This window comes from Bidens hawaiensis, unplaced genomic scaffold (genome assembly GCF_021521415.1).
Source record: "Bidens hawaiensis isolate Kalapana, Puna unplaced genomic scaffold, B.hawaiensis_p1.1 tig00000190_1, whole genome shotgun sequence".
NCBI classification, from domain to species: domain Eukaryota; kingdom Viridiplantae; phylum Streptophyta; class Magnoliopsida; order Asterales; family Asteraceae; genus Bidens; species Bidens hawaiensis.
Window position 1 is genome coordinate 3254920 of NW_027491020.1, and position 25744 is coordinate 3280663.

At 36.0% G+C, this 25744-nt stretch overlaps 1 protein-coding gene across 1 annotated transcript; it reads left to right on the top strand.

Moving 5' to 3' along the window:
- The first annotated feature begins 12404 nt into the window (after nt 1-12404).
- Nucleotides 12405-12812, top strand: LOC143585952 (putative mitochondrial protein AtMg00820). The gene is made up of 2 exons (XM_077067636.1): nt 12405-12553; nt 12614-12812. The coding sequence occupies exons 1-2, from the start codon at nt 12405-12407 to the stop codon at nt 12810-12812; spliced, it is 348 nt and encodes a 115-aa protein (XP_076923751.1).
- The last annotated feature ends 12932 nt before the right edge of the window (nt 12813-25744 follow it).

The window sequence follows — 25744 nt, forward strand, 5'->3', positions numbered from 1 at the left end:
TTGTTTTTATCTTAATATTTATACATTAGATTTAGTATTCTTTAAACTTTCCAATACCATTAGTTAGTATTTAATTATTATATTTTGTTTATTTATAGTTCGTGAGGTTCGATCGTTTATTTTCTTTAACGTGCTTTCGGTTGTCATTTCAAGTTTGGCTTTAATCTCAAAGGTGAGTTTACATATCCCCCTTTTTCATCTTTTAAATTTTGGGGGTGGCATATATACCCTATTTTAATTACTCATTTTTATTTACCTATCTATTCATAACATAATTCAATATATGTTTATCTGTGATTATTGCATGCTCTATGATAATGCTCTATGTGCTTAATTGTTTATTTTATGTTTGGTGGTTGGTATCTCATCCTCATCTATCCTTATCTAGTATGATCATACATTTACCCAAGTAATTTGATTTTGTATCAGTAAGAACGGGTCCACATATATTTAGTTGTTTACATTTTCATAGGAATTGTAATACTCATCATTTACATATGAATTGTGATTTATCTATATATATATATATATATATATATATATATATATATATATATATATATATATATATATATATATAACTAAAACTTATACATTCTCACAAACATTCGTGTTGACAAACTCTATTTTCATACATGTTACATGTCACACCCCGATCAAAGGCGGCGGAACATGCCGGGGTGCAACCGATTTCCCAAATACACAAGACACTATTTAAAGTGACAATATTTAATTAACTCATTTTATTTCAACGTATCAATAAACAATACATCTCGTACACACAAACAAGTTGAATACAAGTAGCAATTATAATGTTCGTTTTACTAATATCCAAATAGTCTTGGTAACGTTGTCGTCAAGTCCTCAAGTCAACAAAAGTCAAACCTGTAACATTTCATAAAATAAAGTTTGTCAACACAAAGGTTGGTGAGCAATTCATAAGTTTGAGCATATAAGTATATAGTAATAAAAAGCCACAAAACTTGTATACGAAACAATAAATAAAAGCTATAAACTTGGATAAATAGTTATAACTAAACAAGTTAGCGACACCTAGCTATAAGGGGATGCCAAATAGTCTAGGATTTTATAGTTATCATTAATTGCATTACGTTAACGACACCTTGCCATTACCAAATGGTCTAGGATTTTATAGTTATCGTTAATTGCATTACGTAACGACACCTTGCCATTACCAAATGGTCTAGGATTTTTATAGTTATCCTTAATTGCATTACGTTAACGACACCTTGCCATTGCCGAATGGTCTAGGATTTATAATTCCACCATCCAAAAGCGATAAACACATAGACAAATAAGCATAGAACACCAAATCGAGAAATTATTCTAGTAAATTATACAATCACGTTTGTGGGTTTAAGATTCAAGTAAATAAAGCATTTAGTTTGATAAGTATGAAATGTCACCCCAAAACGAAAGATGGAAAAAGGGGTTTGAAAGTACAACCTCGATTGATAGACCGAGAAATAAATAGATAAATAAATGAGGCTCGAACGGTAAACGAACAGATCCAACTTGAAACGATAAACACCTTAGCTAAAATAAATAATGTAATATATATTAATGAACTTGAAACCATAATGAAACTATATTGGAAACATTGAACGAGAAGGTTCGGTTGTAAATCGGATTACCGGTTAATTTGTAAATGATTAGAGACTCACACTTAATTGATAATTTAAAATAATATAATATTATTTTATTGGACTTTTAAATAACTATAAACCAATATTAAATAGAAGCGATACCGGTTTAAATCAAGAGCTCGGTTGTATAAAAATGAATAGATAATAAAGCTTATAATGATGTTATTAATTATAAAGATAGAAATGATAATAATGATTCTAAAAAGATATGTTATATATATATATATATATATACATATAAAGATATATAAGATAATAATAATAACAATAACTATTTCTAATAATACTAATATAGTATAATAATTATAACAATAATTATTATTAATAATACTAATATTAATAGTTATAGAATAGAAATCTTGGTATTAATTATAATATTGTTGATAAAAAATTGATAATAATAGTAAATAATATTGCTAGTAATAACGATACCATACTCGATGTTGGTTCGATTTCTAAACGAGGTCACAAAATAACTATAATAATATTGTTGCTAGTAATTAATGATAATATATGATTTTAATAGATAATAATAATATGATCTTTAATAATATTAATAACAACTTTATTATTTATAAAAATAATGATAATAATAACAATATTTGTAATAATAATAATCAAATCTAGATAATAAATATAAAGTTAGTATTAACTTGAATAACTTGTTAACAAAAACAAACCAAAGTTGGTCACATAAGGAAATCGAACCCGTGACCTCAAGCTTAAACACATGCACCAACTAACCTCTCTAAACGACCATCTAGTTAGGATTTAGGAAAAATTAGTCTTAACCCTTACACTTAGCATCATCATTTCCAAAACAAATTAAAACCCAGATCCGATTAGTTCAATCAATTACCAGTTGAATTGAAAGTCACAAACAAGTTCAATACCTGAACTCGAAGCCGGAGAGGAGGAACACAAGGGCTCGCCGGAGCCGGTTCCGGCCGCAGGAGGCGCGCCGGAAAAACGGTACAGAGAGAGAGAGACAAGGCGGAGAGAAAGAGAGAGAGAGACAAGGCGGAGAGAGAGAGAGACCGAGAGGGAGAGAGCCGAGAGAGATAGATAGAGCTGCGGTGTGGCATGGCAGCCGTACACCGGTGGCCGGTTTTCCGGTCACCGGAAAAATGAGGCTGGAGAGTTTTAGGTGTTACGGGGCTGTCGGAAAAGCCGACGGGTAGTGGTGGTGTCGCGTCGGAGGTATAGGGGGGAAGGTGGTGTTCGGTGGTGGTGTTGGCCGGCAGGGGTGGCTGCGGCGGAGGTCGCCGGAGGTGGCTGGGGTCGCCGGAGGCGGCTGCCGGAATTTGGAAAAGCAGATAGGGGTGCGGCTTATGAGATAATATGTTAGGGTTAGGTGTTTTAGTTAGGTGTATATATATATGTGTGTCATATTTTCACAAAATACCCTCCAAGTTTCAGTCAAGCTTAAATACGAGTTTAAAGGTTCTTATAACTTGTAACGACTTTATGAACATTAGTTTGGACCCGTTATGTTTTTCTTAACGACACTATAATATGACAAAATATCGATTTATTGAAGATCGAGGTATATAATTATATTATATAATACTTAAAGAAAGAAACAAAAGTGTCGAGTCGGCTTTACAAAATAAAAGTTTACAAAACTAATACAACTCGAGACTCAAATTTGACGAATGTCACAGTATCCCCAAATTTTTAGAAATTTTGTCCCGAAATTAAAATAAAATCAAAGAAACAATAATTATTAATTAATATTGTCTTTAGTATGATAATTTGCAAGAAAAAATTTTTGACAAAAGAATAACGTCAAATTCTTGGATGGCTCGAAAAACGCCATAAATGAGAACATAATAAAGACACTTATATATAGGAAGTACTAGTGGCGTATCCACCATGCCCATACCATAACTCGCATTTCTACCGTCTTTCCGCTATCATCCTCGGACCTGAGTTATCGCACACAAGTATACTTACTATGGCTTTCATATGGGGATTTCGATAATTAAGTGTGCACCCATAATTATTTCGATCGTCGTATGGTCCACATGGTTCGTTCCATTGCGTGGTTTAAGAGACATGTTTATTTTGAAATCTTTAACTATTAAATGTGTAAATAAATTTGTTGAATTTTACCAATATTGGTAAAACAGTACTAGCGGTCGAAAATTATCGGGATTGACTTTTTAGTAAGTAGGAAGATGGGATACATAAGTGAAACAATTAAAATCTTAAAGTATAACCAATGTGAAAATAACTATTTTGGTTTAAATAAGTAAAGACGATCAAATAAATAAAATCCATGGTAGACAATTACGAGACGAGGATTGAAGTCAAATGTCATCAATGTGAAAAGAATAAACAAATCCTTAAACTCCATGGTTGTACGTCGGGGGCTAGAATTTAGTATAAAATTTGATGAGGGAAGAATGAGAAAAATCCATTAAGTGAGTACATGAGGTCGGGGTAAACTACGTTACAATTTCAATAATGGCGTACGATGAGTTTCATACATGAACAAACTTGAGGTTATAAGAGTATTTGAGGATATGATTACATGAAATGTGTTAACACGAGAATGAGGTGAGTTTCTTTGGGGTGACGCATACGTGCATCAATATTAATAAAATAGTGTTGATTAACAACCAAAACAATCGATAAAATGTGATTAAACGTGAATACGGCCACTATTGTGAAACCATTTATATAATCATCATTATAATAACGGTTTCTAATAGCACCAAAACTTGTAGACAGCCACACATAGGCCGTTAATAGGTTAGATGAAATGATATAGAATAATGTATAGAATCGCGTCTTGCTTGAAAAGCATAAATGCTCAAATATGAATAACATAGTCATAAAAATATCGTTTAAAAGATAAACGAGATTTTTTTGGTGAAGTTAAGGTTTTGAAAGTATTACACAAATTGTCATTGAATAGTTTGCATCCGGTCACGAAAATTCAAAACACAAAAATGAAATCTCATGTGCATAAAGTTACCATAGAAACATCTCATCAATGGAAAAGAAAATCGCAATAACAGTGAGACTCGAATAAATGACGAAATATATAAATCGCGTAGCGTATAATAGAATAAAATTGAAAATGAGGTATTAAGTAAGGCCGTTTTATTGTTTCTAAGAAAATGAATATTATTATATCAATATATCGCGTAGCTAGAGAATCGTTTTGATCATTATCAAGTGTAAATCATGTAAGTCCAATTTGTTAAAGGAGTTTGTATACATAAAGCGGTTGTGATAAAAAAAAGATTATTTATAAAATAATGCTTGCGATAATAAGATGTAATAGTTTCGTAAATCGTTATTGAGCAAAAATTTGTGTAACGACATAAAGTATTTATAAACGCGTCCCAAAAGATTTGCAAAGCCATGGTCATTGTGTTTATGCAAGATGGTGAAAGTTAAAATTTGTTACTAAATAAATCACGCATTCAACATTCAAAACGAAACCTCGAATTTATAAAGTCTTTATGAGATTTATCACCTTAGGTGACAATATTTATAAATCTTGAAATCACTCATATAATCGTTTAATAATCTTTGAAAGCAAATCCTCATAATAGAATTTTTGTTGTCATGACAATACCATATATATATATATATATATATATATATATATATATATATATATATATATATATATATATATATATATATATATATTTAGGGTGTAAAATTTAAAATTGAATATTTGAACACCTGAGGTTGTTATAAATACATTAGTTGTATATATATAAATAATTTTTTATTTTTTATTTTTTTGGGAAAAACGAAGCTTGCATACGTAGGGAGGGGTTTCAGGCTTCGTTCGGTGAATGGTTTGGAAATTTGGTGAGGAGTGAGTGTGTTTCGGTTGGCTTGCATAATTGGGTATGAGGTTTGTTGAGTTTAGGTCGTTTGAGTGGTTTAGTCTTAGGTGATTTGTGTGAGTAATGGTTGGGCTAATAGGTGAGGTTTGGCTTATTTGAGCTCGGGTTAAGTTGATAAGTTGGATAATTTGATCTTGACTAGTTTGGGTTGAGATTCGGTTTATACATGTATTTGGTAAGGAGTGTTTAGATTGCTATTTTGATATCAAACTCTATGGTTGGATGGAACGGTGTGACGATATGGTTTGTGACTCGACATAGTATGGGTCGAAGGATTTTAAGTCATAGTTGGGGTAAGCTTTGGTTTGTATATGTTCATGGCATTTGTGAGTGTGTTTGTCGGTGTCTTTGAAGTATTAGGATAGTGAGTTTGATAGGTTTTCGTGGCGTGGGAGTGTCGGTATTTAAGTCTTTTTGTTGGGTTAATGTTGTACATCTTTGATTTTGCATGGGGTTTGAGTTGGTGAGGGTATACTTTTGGATGTTTAGGATTTCGTTCATATTCGGGAAAGACTTGAGTACGTGGAAAGCTTTTGTAGTGGAAAGATGGTTTGATTTGAGATGGTAGTTTGAGAGGGAATACGGGTGTTTGGTAACTTGTGGTTGCGTTCAAGGAGATTTTTCTTGACTAATAATAATTATTAAATTAAAAATATCATAATTTATAAATAATGTTTGAAACATCCCTGAAAATTTTTTGTGATAATTAAAATTACAAGTTAATATATATATATATATATATGAATATATATTATATAAATAGAATTTTTGAGATCCGAGCGTGTGAATCACACAATTTTTCTATAAAGATTAAAATAAATTTATTTATTTATTATTACTAGTATTTTTTTTTTGCTTATGAGGAAATTTAAAATACGTAAATTGAAGGTCAAAATTTGTTATGAGGTATCAAACATTAAATGATGAGTGTCGTTTTAGGAATATAAAGTTGCAAAATGAATTTTATTTACCAAGGTTGTTACTTAATATCGTGTGACAAAAATATCATAGTAAGTTAAAACGACCGGCATTTTAAATCGAGATATCACGAGCAAACGATTTTTGTCTTTAAAGTACAATTTCTATGAAGTTTTGCGTGAGGATTTCAAGAAAGTTACAAACTATAAGTTTGCGAATTTTCTTGAAAAATCAAAGCGAAACTACCATAAGAAATTTAAAAAGAGTTGTATCACAGGATGCAAGTTTTATTGGTGAAAATTTATAATAAAGCAAAAATGCATAATGAAAGTTGTTGTAAAATAGATTTTAGTTAATGAGAATTCTACCATGGATATTATGTTATAAATTTAAAACGTCGTGAAAAGTTTAAATAATTAATATTGTGAAAGAATCGTTCAAAATAAACGGAATAGTTATAAAAATGAAATTTTATACAAATTTTTTTTTGTACAAGTACTTTTAAGAAAATTTAAAGTTTATATAATAGAAGATTTACTTGAAAACTTAAAGTAACATTTGTCATGAAATCTTTTTAATATGATGAAATTTATATAATGAGAATTTTGCTTATAAATAGTATTAATGAAAATAGATGGCATATTAAAAATCATAGTGAATGGATCGAAAATGTATATATATACATATATTTATCGAAGAAGTCGCAGTGAATGAAATTTATATAAATATAATCGTTGTGAAAACAAAATGAAAAACTGGCGTAAAACTTTACTACATAAAATCGAGATAAAAGAGAATTATTCACAATATAAAATTACCTTTATAAATGAAGACTTGTGATAAGGATTTATAACAAAATAAAGGAAAAAATGGTTTAAGTTATTGAAATATAGAAATAAAGTTTTAAGATTTAAAGGCGGAAAAATCGTGCATGAACCACCATGACTTGACATTCCGACACTAAAAACCTTTTTACAAAAATACCATGTTGGAGTCTAAACATGTGCACGTACCACCGCGTCTTTTTTATGTTTTCGACTCAAATAACGATTGTAACAAAAAAAATAATAAATCGGAATACAACGTCATGTCAAAATACTAGTCCACGAAATCACCGTAGTTCTATTGTTTTAACACCGAAAATTTGAATGGCGGGCGTAACGCTCGCATTCGACTACTTAAAGTGGTTATCTCATATGAGACAATCTTTAAGGAGATTTGAAACAACGGGATCCAGTTAAGCTCGTGATCCATAAAACACAATAAAAACTAATGTTTTTGCGTTTTAAAGTAAGAATACCTTGGATTACTATGAAAGCGTGTGTGTGCGTATAAATAAAATTAAACAAAAGTAAGGTAAGGATACCTTAGTAGTTTCGTGTATTTGTGTATATATACAATTTGATGAAATAAATAAGTATATAAATAAACAAGTGTATTGAATAATCAAGTAGGGTAAACACGTATAAGCAACACGTATAAGGACACTTAAATAAAGACTATACTAGGTCGTTATGTCTAACCACCTATCCTATTGTCTTGTGGCTTTGATACCAATCTGTCACACCCCGATCAAAGGCGACGGAACATGCCGGGGTGCAACCGATTTCCCAAACACACAAGACACTATTTAAAGTAACAATATTTAATTAACCTCATTTATTTCAACGTATCAATAAACAATACACCTCGTCCACACAAACAACTTGAATACAAGTAGCAATTATATTGTTCGTTTTACTAATATCCTAATAGTCTTGGTAACGTTGTCGTCAAGTCCTCAAGTCAACAAAAGTCAAACCTGTAACATTTCATAAAATAAAGTTTGTCAACACAAAGGTTGGTGAGCAATTCATATGTTTGAGCATAAAAGTATATAGTAATAAAAAGCCACAAAACTTGTATATGAAACAATAAATAAAAGCTATAAACTTGGATAAATAGTTATCACTAAACAAGTTAGTGACACCTAGCTATAAGGGGATGCCAAATAGTCTAGGATTTTATAGTTATCATTAATTTCATTACGTTAACGACACCTTGCCATTACTAAATGGTCTAGGATTTTTATAGTTATCGTTAATTGCATTACGTTAACGACACCTTGCCATTACCAAATGGTCTAGGATTTTTATAGTTATCGTTAATTGCATTACGTTAATGACACCTTTCCATTGCCAAATGGTCTAGGATTTATACTTCCACCATCCAAAAGCGATAAACACATAGACAAATAAGCATAGAACACCAAATCAAGCAATTATTCTAGTAAAGTATACAATCACGTTTGTGGGTTTAAGATTCAAGTAAATAAAGCATTTAGTTTGATAAGTATGAAATGTCACCCCAAAACGAAAGATGAAAAAAGGGGTGTGAAAGTACTCACCTCGATTGATGAACCGAGAAATAAATAGATAAATAAATGAAGCTCGAACGGTAAATGAACAGATCCGACTTGAAACGATAAACATCTTAGCTAAAATAAATAGTGTAATATATATTAATGAACTTGAAACCATAATGAAACTATATTGGAAACATTGAACGAGAAGGTTCGGTTGTGAATCGGATTACCGGTTAATTTGTAAATGATTAGGGACTCACACTTAATTGATAATTTAAAATAATATAATATTATTTTATTGGACTTTTAAATAACTATAAACCAATATTAAATAGAAGCGAGACCGGTTTTAAATCAAGAGCTCGGTTGTATAAAAATTAATAGATAATAAAGCTTATAATGATGTTATTAATTATAAAGATAGAAATGATAATAATGATTCTAAAAAGATATGTTATATATATATATATATACATATAAAGATATATAAGATAATAATAATAACAATAACTATTTCTAATAATACTAATATAGTATAATAATTATAACAATAATTATTATTAATAATACTAATATTCATAGTTATAGAATAGAAATCTTGGTATTAATTATAATTTTGTTGATAAAAATGATAATAATAGTAAATAATATTGCTAGTAATAACGATACCATACTCGATGTTGGTTCGATTTCTAAACGAGGTCACAAAATAACTATAATAATATTGTTGCTAGTAATTAATGATAATATATGATTTTAATAGATAATAATAATATGATCTTTAATAATATTAATAACAACTTTATTATTTATAAAAATAATGATAATAATAACAATATTTGTAATAATAATAATAAAATCTAGATAATAAATATAAAGTTAGTATTAACTTGAATAACTTGTTAACAAAAACAAACCAAAGTTGGTCACATAAGGAAATCGAACCCGTGACCTCAAGCTTAAACACACGCACCAACTAACCGCTCTAAACGACCATCTAGTTAGGAATTAGGAAAAATTAGTCTTAACCCTTACACTTAGCATCATCATTTCCAAAACAAATTAAAACCCAGATTCAATTAGCTCGATCAATTACCAGTTGAACTGAAAGTCACAAACAAGTTCAATACCTGAACTCGAAGCTGGAAAAAAGAACACAAGGGCTCACCGAAGACGATTCCGGCCGCCGGAGGCGCGTCGGAAAAACGGTACAGAGAGAGAGAGAAAGAGAGAGACGAGGCGGAGAGAGAGAGAGAGAGAGACCGAGAGGGAGAGAGCCGAGAGAGATAGAGAGAGCTGCGGGGTGGCATGGCGGCCATACACTGGTGGCCGTTTTCCGGTCACCGGAAAAACGAGGCTGGATAGTTTTGGGTTATCGGGGCTGCCGTAAAAGCCGAGGGGTAGTGGTGGTGTCGCGTAGGATGTATAGGTGGGAAGGTGGTGTTCGGTGGTGTTGGCCGGCAGAGGTGGATGCGGCGGAGTTCGATGGGGTCGCCGGAGGCGGTTGCCGGAATTTGGAGAAGCAGATGGGGGTGCGGCTGATGAGATAATATGGTAGGGTTAGGTATCTTAGTTAGGTGTATATATATGTGTGTCATATTTTCACAAAATACCCTCCAAGTTTCAGTCAAGCTTAAATACGAGTTTAAAGGTTCTTATAACTTGTAACGACTTTACGAACATTAGTTTGGACCCGTTATGTTTTTCTTAACGACACTATAATATGACAAAATATCGATTTGTTGAAGATCGAGGTATATAATAATATTATATAATACTTAAAGAAAGAAACAAATGTGTCGAGTCGGCTTTACAAAATAAAAGTTTACAAAACTAATACAACTCGAGACTCAAATTTGACGAATGTCACATTACGGGTACAAGTAGTTGATATTATTCAAGTTGGAAGACAATAGTTTGACCTTAGGATATTATTCAACACACAAGAATATGATGTAATTGTTATAATTATTGAATTTGTGTACGTGTTTAATGTTAATGAAATTAAATATTCATTGTCGCTTTAATTATTGTCTTTTGAGCCACTGTCCAATTAATACGTTACGCCCTGGCATGTTCTGCCACCTTCGGTCGGGGTGTGACAGATTGGTATCAGAGCCGAAATCTATAAGATATTTGGTTAGATATAACGGCCTAGTAGCATGCTTAGGGTCCCTATACGTGATATGCCTTTACGTGTTTGCACCCTATATTATATTTTTGATTGCAGTAGCTTAAATACTATTTAATAATTTAATATTCTTATTGTACACAAAAGCACAAACTTTATTCGAGGCTATGCCTCACTCTTAAAATTGTTTTCAGATGGGTGGTGGCGGCGACGGATGGTGGGTGGTGGTGGCGGCTGACGATGGGTGGTGGTGGTGTTGGACATTGGGTGTTGGGAGGATGCTAAGAAGTGTGAAGAAGTTTGAAGAAGTGTGAAGATGGTGGATATTAGCTTATTTATTAAAACCATAAAAGCAGTTTTCAGGTTTTTTTTCTTTTTTTTAACAAACTATCTTCAGAGGCTTATTTCTGCGCGCCCGCAGACATAAGCCTCATGCAGATGTTTGAAGCAAAAACAAACACAACCTTAGAGTTATTGACCCGATGTGGCTCGTTAACTTATCAGTAACGGACAGTGACGTGTTGTTCGTGAACAAGATTTTGATTGGGCGCCATGAAGACTACAATCGAGCTATGCAGTTCCAGCGTGTCGTACGTGTATGTCACGAGTTCGGGATTCATAGTTGTCGCGATTGGCAGACAAAACGCTTCAATTAATTTAAAGACAAAGAGCTCAAGACGAGGGGGTGTTTGTTAGTGCACGTTTTTGTCGTCTCGAGTCATTGTAAATTATCGTTTGTAACTTATTATTATTTTAATGTTAAGGGTATTTATGGAAATTAAGTTAGTTCGTTAATGTATAGGCTAATTCGTTAAGGATGTTTAACGAATTAGCGAGTTCGTTATATGTAAAGCCTATTCGTTAAGGATGTTTAACGAATGGACTGTAATTCGTTACGTATGCTCCCATTCGTCATGAAATGTTGACGAATTGGGGCATAACGAATTACAGTCCATTCGTTAAACATCCTTAACGAATGGGCTTTACATATAACGAACTAGCTAATTCGTTAAACATCCTTAACAAATTAGCCTATACATTAACGAACTAACATAATTTCCATAAATACTCTTAACATTAAAATAATAATAAATTACAAACGATAATTTACAAAGACTCGAGACGAAAAAAACGTGCACTAACACTCCTTCCACCACTCACGATGGTACCCCCCCCCCCCCCCACACCACCTCAACACTAACCCGATTCCATTCCACCTAAAGCCCCCCCCCCCCACCACTGCATCTGCTCCCCTTACCCCTGTCTCCGATCCCCCACAAAACCCCATCCAACCGGTCCCTTCATCCCCAGCGACACCTCATTCTCCAGCTCCTCCCTCCCCCAAAATCCTTAGCTACTCGAGACGGAACAAACAAAATAATATACAAACAGCCACCTCCCAACCCCCTGCTCCTACCAACTAGACCCCACCTCCCAAGACTACAACTCGTACCATGCGCACCCGCGCAATGGACGGGATTTCCAAACCAAAACCCACGTTTAACCTTCACACCGCCACCATCGAACCTCTACCTAAATCGCCCAAAACCGCCTTGTCCACACCCGCATGGCGAAACGCTATGAACAACGAGTACGATGCACTTATTAAAAATGGGACGTAGGAGCTTGTCTCGCGCCAACCTGACATTAATGTTATTCGTCGTATGTGGTTGTTCAGACACAAATTTAGATCTGATGGATCTTTGGAGCGTTACAAAGCGCGGTTGGTTTGTGACGGTCGGGGACAACAGGTTGGCATCGATTGTGGTGAAACATTTAGTCCGGTAGTTAAACCAGCCACAATTCGGACCGTTCTCTCGTTGGCATTATCAAAGTCATGGGTTGTCTATCAACTTGATGTGACAATTGCGTTTTGACACGGTAATCTAAACGAGATGGTCTACATGTATCAACCAATGGGTTTTAGAGATAAAATGCAGCCGGACCACGTGTGTCTACTTAAAAAGTCCCTGTACGGCCTAAAACAGGCTCCTAGGGCTTGGTACCAACGATTCACGGATTACGTTCTATCATTGGGGTTTACGCAAAGTCGGAGTGATAACTCCATCTTCATTTACCGTAACGGACCGGACACAGCTTACTTACTTTCATATGTCGATGACATTCTCTTGACCACCTCCTCAGAAAAGCTTCGGTCTACTCTCATGAACAGCCTCATGTCCGTATTTGCAATGAAAGACTTGGGTCCGGTAAACTATTTTTTGGGTATTTCGATAACAAGAACAGGAGATACCATGTTCTTATCACAGAAGAACTACACCCGAGATATCATACACCGAGCTGGTATGACGTCGTGTAAACCGGTTGCCACACCAGTAGACACGAAAGGAAAACTGAGTGCTTCGGGTCCGGAATTTGAAGACATTTCTGTTTCGAAGTCTAGCAGGAGCGCCACAATACCTCACATTCACTCGACCGGATATATCTTATGAAATGCAACAAATTTGCATGCATATGCACTCTTCTTGCATGCAACACTGGGATAGCCTTAAACGAATTATCCGGTACCTTCGGGGGACATCTGACCTCGGTCTGACCTTGGCCCAGTCACGTCACACACATTACGTTCCTATACCGGCACTAACTGGGCTGGGTGTCCTGACACACAGTGTTCCACTTCGGGGAATTGCGTTTACTTTGGGAATAATTTACTTTCCTGGTCTTCGAAACGCCAAACCACGATTTCCCGTTCAAGCGCTGAAGCGGAATATTGTGGAATTGCAAACGTAGTGGCTGATATTTGCTGGATCCGCAACCTACTTTTGGAGCTTCATTTCTGTAACGATTCCGACGAAAACCGGTATACCCTAACCGGTAGACAATAGTTACGTCATATTTAATGTCGGGTACATGAATTACCACAGTAATTATACGAGAATACATGGCTCACTGTATTGATTGTACGTGAATATATAATTCATCGCATTGAATATGCGATTAATTGATCGATAGTTATTGAAACCCGAACGAATCGAGGGTTCAATTATTGACGAAATATATGATATTTAGTGATGTTACGAAACATTAATGCTTCGGGATAAGTGAATTAAAGCACAGAAAAAGAATTTCGATTTAATGGTACGTCGGTACATTAAACGAAACCTTTAATACCAAACCGAGCAAGAGATGATCGATCAAGCCGAAAAAGATGCGCGATAATTAATGATATGATGTTTTAAGTTAATAAATGTCATGGTTTAAGCTTTTAAAGTTTTTAAATCGGTTTTATATAAATTTCATTTTTAAGCCGAAAAACGAGCGTTTTAGCCTCGTTTTAAGCCGAATTAGACATTTAACCGAAAAACGAACTGAACCAGATTATCCAAAACATTATCCGGATTACGGGAATCCAATTGTGTGGCTAGGAATAGAGAAGTGGGTCCCACCCCACCCTCCATGTATTCCGATCGGACTCAAGAGTCCCATTTCACTTATGTCACACCCGGCCCTGAACGGCGGAAACAGCCGGGCGCGCGCGAGTGGGGATTGATACTTAAGCACGGGCCATTGCAAACATTCAAGATAAGATTTTCATTGCGCATGAAAATGTTTAATACAAATACATTACATTGTTTAAAAATTACATAAAATCATCCAAGTATAAAAACTGTTGAAGATTTCCACGCCATATCCCCTTGCGCGGCGAGAACAACCACGCGCATCGAAGGGATAGAACTAAAATCTTCCAAAAAGCTAGTTTTAGATGTTCAGCGTGAGGTGCTCTAAGTGTGACTCCATGCGCTACTTAGTTATCTCCTGAAAGACACGTGAAACATTTGAATCAGTATAAACTGAGTGAGTTCACAAGTTTTAGTAACTTGATAAATCGTATTGCATCATAATCTTGATAAAAATCATTCTGAAACATAATTCTGATAGCATCATTAAAACACATGCTTGGTAAAACATAGTTCTATCATATTCTGATAAAATCGTTCCGCGGGTTACGCGCGAACATTTCTGGGAACTGTGCTCGTCTGTGTAAGTGGCGCTGCCACTACGAGCGAAACAAGTAATACTGTCCCGCGGGTTACGCGCGGACACTTCTGAAAAATCGTGCTCGTCTGTGTAAGTGGCGCTGCCACTACGAGCGAATAATACCGTCCCGCGGGTTACGCGCAGACGTTGTGCCGGAAAACAAGGCGCTCGTCTGCGTAAGAGGAGCGACCTCTACGAGCGGGCTCAAACCCATAGTACTGCCCCATGACCATACTAGGCACTCGTCTGTGTAAGAGGTGCGACCCCTACGAGTGGGCGGATCAAACCAGCAGTCCCTACCCTTAGAGTTCCAATGGTAAAGTGATCACTTACTCGAATTCTGGCGCACATACATCGTAAACCATAGATAACCGTTTGCATTGCTCATCATGAAACATAATTTAAACACAATCGTTTGCATAACTTGTAAGTATAACATGATAAATCGTAATTTAAGTACGTGTCCCTCGCCCCGAAAACAGTTTAAAAACAGTGAAAATGGTGAAAATAGGGGCTGTGAGACTCACCTGTGGTTCTTGTTAAGGGATTAATCGAGATTCGGGTTTTCTTGGTGTTGGCCTTTGAATTGAAGGTCTAGAATACGATTAAGAAGTATATATATTAAGATCAAGAAATAAGAGAATATAAGGGTTGGAAGGTAGATCTCAAGGTTATATTCTCGGCTTACCTAGTTACAGGATCGGATGCTTGGGAGATGATTAGTGCAAGTTTGCAGTTCTTAAGAGAGAAGTTTGAAGTGTGTTTGGGTGATAACTTAGGTTACATATTTATAGTCAAACTCAAGGGAACACAATCCCTTGCTTTAGGGGATTGTAATCTTTTCATATCTAGGTGTAATGATGATAAAGTATGGGAATTATTATTATTTATTTAAAAGTGGAGTAGTGGATAAAAGATTTTGATTTGATTTGGTCAGGACATGCAGGTCTGGGGTTGGTGAGAATAGGGTGGCTGACAGTTGACTTTTCATGTTACAGTGTGCTTTTTCAGGTACTTTTGTCAGTGTACAGTAAAAAGTGGAAAATCTCTGAAACACGCTACTGTTTCCTTTTGGGCGGGAGTAATCTCCTTACGTCTGGAGAATAGACTGAGTGTTCTGTGCGTATCACTTTATGCGCATAGCTTTCTGCGTGAAGGACATTTCTTTGCTGCGGGTAGGCACGTAACCTTCTCGCAGTTAGGGACATTGAGTTTCATTTGTAGATTCTCCAGGTGGTCTTGGTATTTCAACATAGTGATCAGTTATGTTGAAGTCAATTCCATCTTGGAGCTTCAGACAAACTAGCTCTCAATGTTCCCGCCATGCGGGGAGGTTAGTTCTCTTCCGCACGCGCATAAACGATTTAGGATGCACCCGCCTTAGCATCATGCGGGATGGTCAACCCATTAGACAACATAGGTACATGAAAACATAAAGCCAAAAACATTCGCGCATGGCGCATATAACATATGCCCACGCTGGTTCTTAACATGGTGCGCTCGCGCAGGGCGCACATAACAAATGCACGCGCTGATTCTAACATGGCGCGCTCGCGCAGGACGCACATAACAAATGCACGCGCTGATTCTAACATGGCGCGCACGCGCAGGACGCACATAACATAATTACCTAATATTTAGGTTGATTACTCGGTTTAAGGGATTGGGAATTTACCGGGTGTCACAACTTATTATTTTCTTTTTTTCTCATCAAAATTCTCAACATTCATCAACCCCTTCAACATTATGATCTAAAAACCCGAGAGTGTAGCAAGAAAACACGGTAAGGATCGAGTTATTTACGTTTTCATCTTCGTTTTTTGAGTTTATTTGCAAGAAAATGAGGTTTCAAAGATGAAAACCGATTCTTGCATGATCAAGTGAGGTATACGGGTTATACAAGGGATCTTGGTCCAAGAAAGGAGTTAAACGAGCCAAAAACGAATTTTTACGGTTTAAATCTTTGTTTTTGAATCATAACCGAAACTATAGTGTAAGAGGCTTGATCGTGAGTGTAACTTGCTTGGTATTGTGGTATGTTGGTTGTAGGCTCTGTATTTAGTGGTAGATAAGGCGGAAAGACGAGTTTGTAGCTTGTAGTGGCGGAAAACAAAAGGTATATTCGGTTTATGTTCGGTTTTGGAGTTTTTGGACAGATTGTTGATGGTTTAGAGTTGGGTCATGAAATTTTACAGGGATGTTCTACACATGAAAATAAGAGTTCTGTGAATTTTTGGTAATTTTTGGACAAAGGATAAATATTTTATGAATTTAATGCTCGGTTTTGGCTAAAAATGGTGAAAAATAGTTAAATATCATGAAAAATTCTGGAAAATTTTAGATAAGCTTTTTATATCATGTATAAGTCACACACAAAATTTGAGGTCAGTTGGAGAAGTCTAAGTAGGCTTTTCGTTTAAACGAGTTCCAGGGTTTTCTAGCTCGGTTTTGATGAAAATGGTTGGTAAAAAAATATTTTGGTTCTAGAAAAATTACAGGGGACTATGGGGATGGCAGGGGTCATCCAGGAAAAATTTGGGATTTTTCTAAGGTTGTTTGGTATTTACGACATATTTAGTGTTTAAATGGTGTTTAAAAATAGATAAATAAATTTTAATTATAAAAATTAATTCTGGAAATATTTTTACAAAATTCCCCACTGTCAAAAAGTGATTTGTACAAAATTTCAAGATTCGAGACTAAACGGATAATTATTTGTGCTAAAAAGAAAATAAAAACAAACTTTTAAAGCTTAAAACGCGTAAACCGGTAAAGATCGCTTAAGCGAGCTTACTGGTGTATAAAAACCCTGAAAATGAACTATTTTCATATAATTGAGTTAAACAAGTAAAAATAAATCATCCGAAAATAATTCGGATGATTTAGGTAATTTATTCCGATTTAACGGTTTCCGGTACGCTAAAGACGGAAACGGGTCCCGCGGCCAATCGGGACGTCTAAACCGAGCTCTAATTTAACTAAATTATCAATCAACAACTATTTTCGGGTCGTGTGTGACCAAACTCATTTTTGAAACGTAAAGACGAATAACAGTGCTAGGCACGCAAAACGGGAAAACGACTAATATAATTTTGACCATTGAACTCTAAACGAAATCACAATCTGAGTCCGGAGAAGTGTTTCTGGGTTAACATTGCCCCCAGAACGGGTACAGTACTGGGTTAACAGTGTCCCCAGATGTACCGGTTAACACGGTTAAAGTTATATTAATAATGAGCGTATAGTAACGATCGTAGGGATCATATTACAGATTGGACGTGTTAATTGATAATGATTGTTGTTACCTGCTTGCATCTGCTAAGGTGAGTTTCACGAGCCCCTTTTTCTGAATTGTTTTCAAATATTTTCCCGGGGCGGAAGCATGTTACTATTGAAATGTTTAAGTACATACTGAACACATGGATTTTCGTGTATTTATAAATATTTGATTGGACGGGAATCGTATGGAATGGGTACAGTACTGGGTTAACACTGTCCCCAGATGTCTCTAGAAGTGTTTCTGGGTTAACCTTGCCCCCGGAATGGGTACAGTACTGGGTTAACAGTGTCCCCAGATGTCCAAATAGGTGTTTCCGGGTTAACATTGCCCCCGGAAAGGGTACAGTACTGGGTTAACAGTGTCCCCAGATAATATTATATTATGATATTGATTTATCAAGGTTTACTCAAATTGTGAAACTCACCAACTATTCGTAGTTGACCCGTTTTCTCACATGCTTTTCAGGTACAATTAAGATGAAGTGATTGCTTACGTGCTAAGTGCTTGATGTGTGTAAGATTTGCGTGTGGGATGTTAGGATACATTATATTACATAGGATTATGTATCGTATTGTATGATGTGTGTATCACCTAGACAGTAATGAATTATGAGATAATGTAATTTGAAGTATATTAATGCATTCGGTTTTCTTTATAAACAATGTGGTTGATATCAGAGGTGTCTGTTGCATCCCGTTTACGTTTCCGCTGCGGTTACGGGGTGTTACAGAACTTGGTATCAGAGCCATTGGTTATAAAAGAATTAGGATGTCTTTAAAAGATACCTAAAATATAACCAGTAGCTCAAGTATTATAGGATCTGAATATCAACTAATAATATATAGTGACGAGAGCTGGATGAACTTGGATGGACAAGTGAGTTATTATGGTCCGGAACATAATAACAGACTTGTCCGCACGAGGGAATTCAGGGGAAGTCACGGGGTACGTTAATAGGTAAAAATGGCAACATATCTGTAAAGTATATAATATTATTTATACGTGCTAATGTGTATATATATATATGTACATATCGTGTGGGTACATGTATTGAGAAATGGGACCGGATAAGGAATCGGGGAAGGAAATAATAAAAAGTACCGAGGATGCTGAAATTTCTAGAGCATCGGTTGATGATAAGTCTGACTTATTGGGCCTTAGTTATGATAGTACCAAGTTAGATCTCCCGTTTGACATTAACCAGAAATATCTAGTAACCATCCCTCCCAACTGAAATTGATAAATCCCCTACCCTACCAATACCGGTACCGTATATTCTAATAACCCCAGATGTTCACCTGAACCGTCGACCCTCACGTACGGACGGACCTGTACCTGAACCCATCCTTGTTCCATTAAAATAAAAATAAAATAATGATAATAAAATGGATAATAAATGAGCTGATAAAAATAATATATAGAAATATATATATATGTATTGCTCACTCTCCAACATATGAGACATACCACCTCCAGACTGAGAATTACCGATTTTAGCGAACCTAGAACGCCTGAGGACATTGACTGAGCAAGCGATAGAGTTTCCCATAATAGTAATTGATAATATTTGAAGGCAACCCATGTTGCGCGATTACCTTGAACCGTGCAACTCCCTATGTTATCCTTTACATCCGTTAGATGCCTATACCCATGTATACTCGAATAGAATGATTACCCATACACAAAGAAGTGTTGGAATCATTATAGCATAGTTGGTTGTTCGTTCGCAGGTGGTATACTGTGTATGCCGGATATACGAATAAACACGGGTATTATAACTCCGTGGTAGGTAATCGTTTGGTGCTCACGGTGAGCATGTATCGGTTATGATGACATGCAGAAGGATATTGAAATCATGAATATTAAATATTGATTTTTGTTGAGAAAGATCTATATGTCAGATGGTGACAAGGGTTATGAACCACATTTAGACGTTAACCGACGTCAGGTTAAGTCCATATGTTATTATATTTGTGGGACATATATACTAGATGCCGGTATGTGTAATACATATGATAATATTTGGTGTGTATGTGTATCTGTTGTTATGATTGGGCTGGTAACGAGTTATATGGTGAGATTAGTATTGATTACTACGTACGGGATGAGTACGGCAGATTGACATAAAAAGAGTAACTCCAATGATGGAGATTGATATGATTCAGTTGATTGCTCAAGGATAGCAGATGATGATACCGAATGTTGTATCACAGATCACTGCTAGTGTTGATGCAAATGTGATCGCAGGATTATAGATCGAGCAATCACATGATTATGAATATTTCAATTCTTAGTGGTATTACTAAGAGTGATAATGTCCCACCGAATGCTATTATGACTACAAGTATTAGTTATAAACTAAACATGAATAGTAGTCGTAATGAATTAGATCCGGTATGAGGGGTATGTTTGTTGGTTGTGTTAAGGAAATTATTAATAGTTGACTGATGGTAAAGGGAGGAATGGATTAGCGAGTGGATAGAAAAGATCGAAATGGTTAAGGATGTTGGTAAGAGTCTAGAACATTGTGTAGTAAAATATGCTACAGATATGTTGGTAGATTATGATGTATCGTGATGGAACACGATGGTACAAAATTATAATTAGAAAATTATTACTCAGATGATATGGTCAGAATTTAATATTCTTGTGCTAGAGTACTTTATTTCGAGTAATTAAGTTCAGAGATTAGAGACTGAGCTATGGAAGATAGAAATGTTGTGTGCTGATCACTTAGAACACGCTAATCGTTTGAAGGAATTGTCGTGCCTGGTAACATGGCTAATTACTCCTGAAACTAAGCGAAGTGAGCGCCATATTGGGGACTAACTCCATCGATAAGGAGTATAGTCAACCCTGTAAAATATACAACTTTTGGAAGAGTTGTGTCACAAGCCAACCTTGATATATTTGACTCTATGGGAAGCGGAATGGAAGGACGTTAGGTGAAACGTCGAGTGTTAAAGAAGAGAAATGATAAAGGAAGAAGAATGTCGAGTGATAGTAGGCCACAGGTGTGGTAAAGATGGACGTAATGCCACAATTGTAGAACCAAGTGAAGCCATGTGAACCAACAACCCCAACCCATTCGGGTACAACCACTCCGAACCCAACAACTTCAATAACAATCCATCCAAAGAAATCAAATTATGCCAAACAGTTGTACTTGCTATGAATGTGGCAGTATAGAACGTTTCAAGAGAAATTGCCCAAAGTGAACCAAGGTGTCGTTGGAAGATGAACCTCATGACAAGCATCAACCTCTGATCAAGCAAGGAGTCGTGCTTTTGTGAGTAATCCGAATAAAGCACGTCATGATCTAAAGGTGGTACTAAGTATGTGGTAGTTTTAAATCAATAGGCTTCAGTGATATTTTTACGGTCGTCGATAGAAGTTAGTTCCTGTTAACCTCCCATCCTTTGGAAAGATACCGATTAGTGAAACTATAGAACCCTATACTGTAGAATCGCTAACTGTAAATCCCTAATGGTAAACTAAATTGTTCGGAATTGTCCTATTATTCTGAACGATTAACCTTTCCGTATTGACCTACGACCAGTAAAGTAAAGAAGTTTTGACGTAATAGTTAGCATGGATTGGCTAACTCAACATGAAGCTGAAATCAAATATGAAAAGAAGATGATTAGAAGATCTCCTTCGGATGATGAAGCGATTTGATACAGAGAAAAGTGTACGGTATTATGTTACCACTCTAATCTCATCTTGAGATGTTATAATATTTACGACAAGAAGACGTGGTGTATTTAACAAACGCGATTGCCAAAGTAATTAAAAGAAAACATATAGAAGATATCCCGATGGTACGCGAATTTCCACAAGTTTTCCCAGAAGAACTTCCTGGAATACCGCCAACCCGACAGGTTGAATTCAGAATCGATTTAATACCTCAAGCTGGCCCTGTTGCTAAAGCATCTTACCGACTTGCACCAACTGAAATGCAAGAATTATTGGATAAGGTTTCATACGACCTAGTTAGTCACCATGGGGTGCACCAGTGTTGTTTGGGAAATGAAGGACGGAAGTGTTAGGATATGTATTGATTAGGGAGAATTGAATAAAGTGACGATCAGGAATAGGTATTCACTTCTTCGAAGTAAATGATCTATTTAACCAATTGCAAGGGGCGATTTATTTTTAGAAAATTGATCTTAGATATAGTTATCACCAAATGAAAAACCCAAGAGGAGGACGTTGCAACAACAGCGTTTCGGACTCGTTACGGCCATTATGAATTCTTATTCATGCCGTTCGGGCTAACAAATGCGCCGGCAGTGTTCATGGAACTCATGAACCGAGTCTGTAAACTTTATTTTGACAAATTTGTCATAACATTCATTGATGATATTTTGATATATTCGCAACGTAAAGAAGAGCACGAACGACGGTTAAGGAAAAATTGTGGAAGTGTTAAAGCAAGAGGAGTTGTACGCGAAGTTTTCGAAATGTGATTTTGAATAAAGAAGGCATAATCCCTTGGTCATGTTGTAAAGCAACAAGGATTTCACATAGATCCAAATAAGATAGAAACCATTAAAATTGTGCCAAGCGCCAATTTTAAGTCTCCCCGATGGAGACGATGGTTTTGTCGCGTATTGTGACGCATCGCGTAGAGGGTTAGGATGCGTGTTGATGCAGAATAATAAGGTTATAGCCTGTGCTTCCCAACAGTTAAAAGTACACGAGAAAAATTACACTACTCATGACTTAGAACTGGGAGCGGTTATCGTCGCACTTGAAATCTGGAGACATTGTCTCTACGGTACGAAGTGCACCATCTTCACCGATCATAAAAGTTTGCAGCACATATTTGATCAGAAGGAACTGAATATGAGGCAACGAAGATGGGTCGAGTTGTTAAGCGATTAAGACTGTGACATCCGTTATCACCCCGGCAAGGCTAACGTCGTAGCCGATGCCTTGAGTAGGAAAGATCGGGTTAAGCCATTGCGAGTGCGAGCGCTGGGGATGAGAGTCCAGTCGAACCTTTCGGAACTGATTCGAGTCGCTCAACGTGAGGCGTTGAAAGAGGAACATTTGGAAAAGGAAAGACTTTACGGCAATGAGAAGAATTTCGAACAGCGCGTGGACGAAATTCTCTATTTCAAAAATCGGGTTTTGATCCCGACCCTCCATGATCTTCGTGAATTAATCATGGACGAAGCGCATAGATCGAAATATTCCATACATCCGGGATCGGATTAGACTATTGATGATACGAATACCTGAAGGGATTTTAATAAGGGCCGAGTTTGGAGAAGGATATAGCAACGTATGTCGGTAAGTGTACGACTTGTGCAAGAGATAAGGCTGCACGCCGAAAACCCTAGGGAACGCTACAACGACAGAAAATTTGCCAATGATAGTGGGAATAAATTACAATGGATTTCGGGACGCAAATTCCCAAGATATATCAAAGGCATGAGGTAAATTGGGTAATCGCGGATCGATTAACCAATCCTCGCATTTCATTCCAATCTATGACGATTACCACAATGAATTCTCGCCCAAATTCCTGATGGGGAAATGGTATCTCGTCGTGGAGTACCATTTTCAATGATCTCAGATCGAAATAGTCATCCTACTTCCATTATTGGAAGGAGGGAAAGGAAGCATCGAGAGCTTGAAGCTTTCTATGGGTGAAGTAGTTATCACCAATTTGTTAAATTGAAAATGGGCGTCAATCGAGCCATAAGATTTGAATTGATTCGAGAAACAACCAATCGGATTTATAATATTTAAGATAAGTTGAAAGCAGCGCGAGATTGGCAAAGGATTTATGCCAACATTCAAAGGAAACCATTGTCGCTGGAAAGAGGTGACAAGGTATTTTAAGGCATCACCTTAGAAAGGTGATATGAGGTTTGGCAAAACCGTAAATAGCTCCTTAATATATTGGACCTCATGAGACTATCTCCATGATTGTTCATTTAGTTTATCGATTAAAGTACTTCAGGGATAAGTACTATACATGATGCTTTGCCATGTATACGGATTGAAAAGTACCTAAGCGATGAGGCAACGAAAGTACTAGTAATGGAGGTACTCATGGAAGACATACTTGATATCATAAATAATTCCGTAGAGATAGTAGACGGGAAAACTAAACAGTTTGGACATACCAAGCTTTATTGATTAAGATTAAGTGGAATTCACAGCGAGGACCCGATTATACCTGGTAACGCGAGAGTGAATTCTGAAGGAAAAACCCCCCACCTTTCTCTCGGAAGGGGATAGTGGGCGTGTAAAATTTCGAGGACGAAATTTCTTAACGGGGGGAGAATGTAACGATTCCGACGAAAACCGGTATACCCTAACCGGTAGACAATAGTTACGTCATATTTAATGTCGGGTACATGAATTACCACAGTAATTATACGAGAATACATGGCTCACTGTATTGATTGTACGTGAATATATAATTCATCGCATTGAATATGCGATTAATCGATCGATAGTTATTGAAACCCGAACGAATCGAGGGTTCAATTATTGACGATATATATGATATTTTACGATGTTAGGAAGCATTAATGCTTCGGGATAAGTGAATTAAAGCACAGAAAAAGAATTTCGATTTAATGGTACGTCGGTACATTAAACGAAACCTTTAATACCAAACCGAGCAAGAGATGATCGATCAAGCCGAAAAAGATGCGCGATAATTAATGATATGATGTTTTAAGTTAATAAATGTCATGGTTTAAGCTTTTAAAGTTTTTAAATCGGTTTTATATAAATTTCATTTTTAAGCCGAAAAACGACCGTTTTAGCCTCGTTTTAAGCCAAATTAAACATTTAACCGAAAAACGAACTGAACCAGATTATCCAAAACATTATCCGGATTACGGGAATCCAATTGTGTGGCTAGGAATAGAGAAGTGGGTCCCACCCCACCCTCCATGTATTCCGATCGGACTCAAGAGTCCCATTTCACTTATTATTTTCTTTTTTTCTCATCAAAACTCTCAACATTCATCAACCCCTTCAACATTATGATCTAAAAACCCGAGAGTGTATCAAGAAAAACACGGTATGGATCGAGTTATTTACGTTTTCATCTTCGTTTTTTGAGTTTATTTGCAAGAAAATGAGGTTTCAAAGATGAAAACCGATTCTTGCATGATCAAGTGAGGTATACGGGTTATACAAGGGATCTTGGTCCAAGAAAGGAGTTAAACGAGCCAAAAACGAATTTTTACGGTTTAAATCTTTGTTTTTGAATCATAACCGAAACTATAGTGTAAGAGGCTTGATCGTGAGTGTAACTTGCTTGGTATTGTGGTATGTTGGTTGTAGGCTCTGTATTTAGTGGTAGATAAGGCGGAAAGACGAGTTTGTAGCTTGTAGTGGCGGAAAACAAAAGGTATATTCGGTTTATGTTCGGTTTTGGAGTTTTTGGACAGATTGTTGATGGTTTAGAGTTGGGTCATGAAATTTTACAGGGATGTTCTACACATGAAAATAAGAGTTCTGTGAATTTTTGGTAATTTTTGGACAAAGGATAAATAT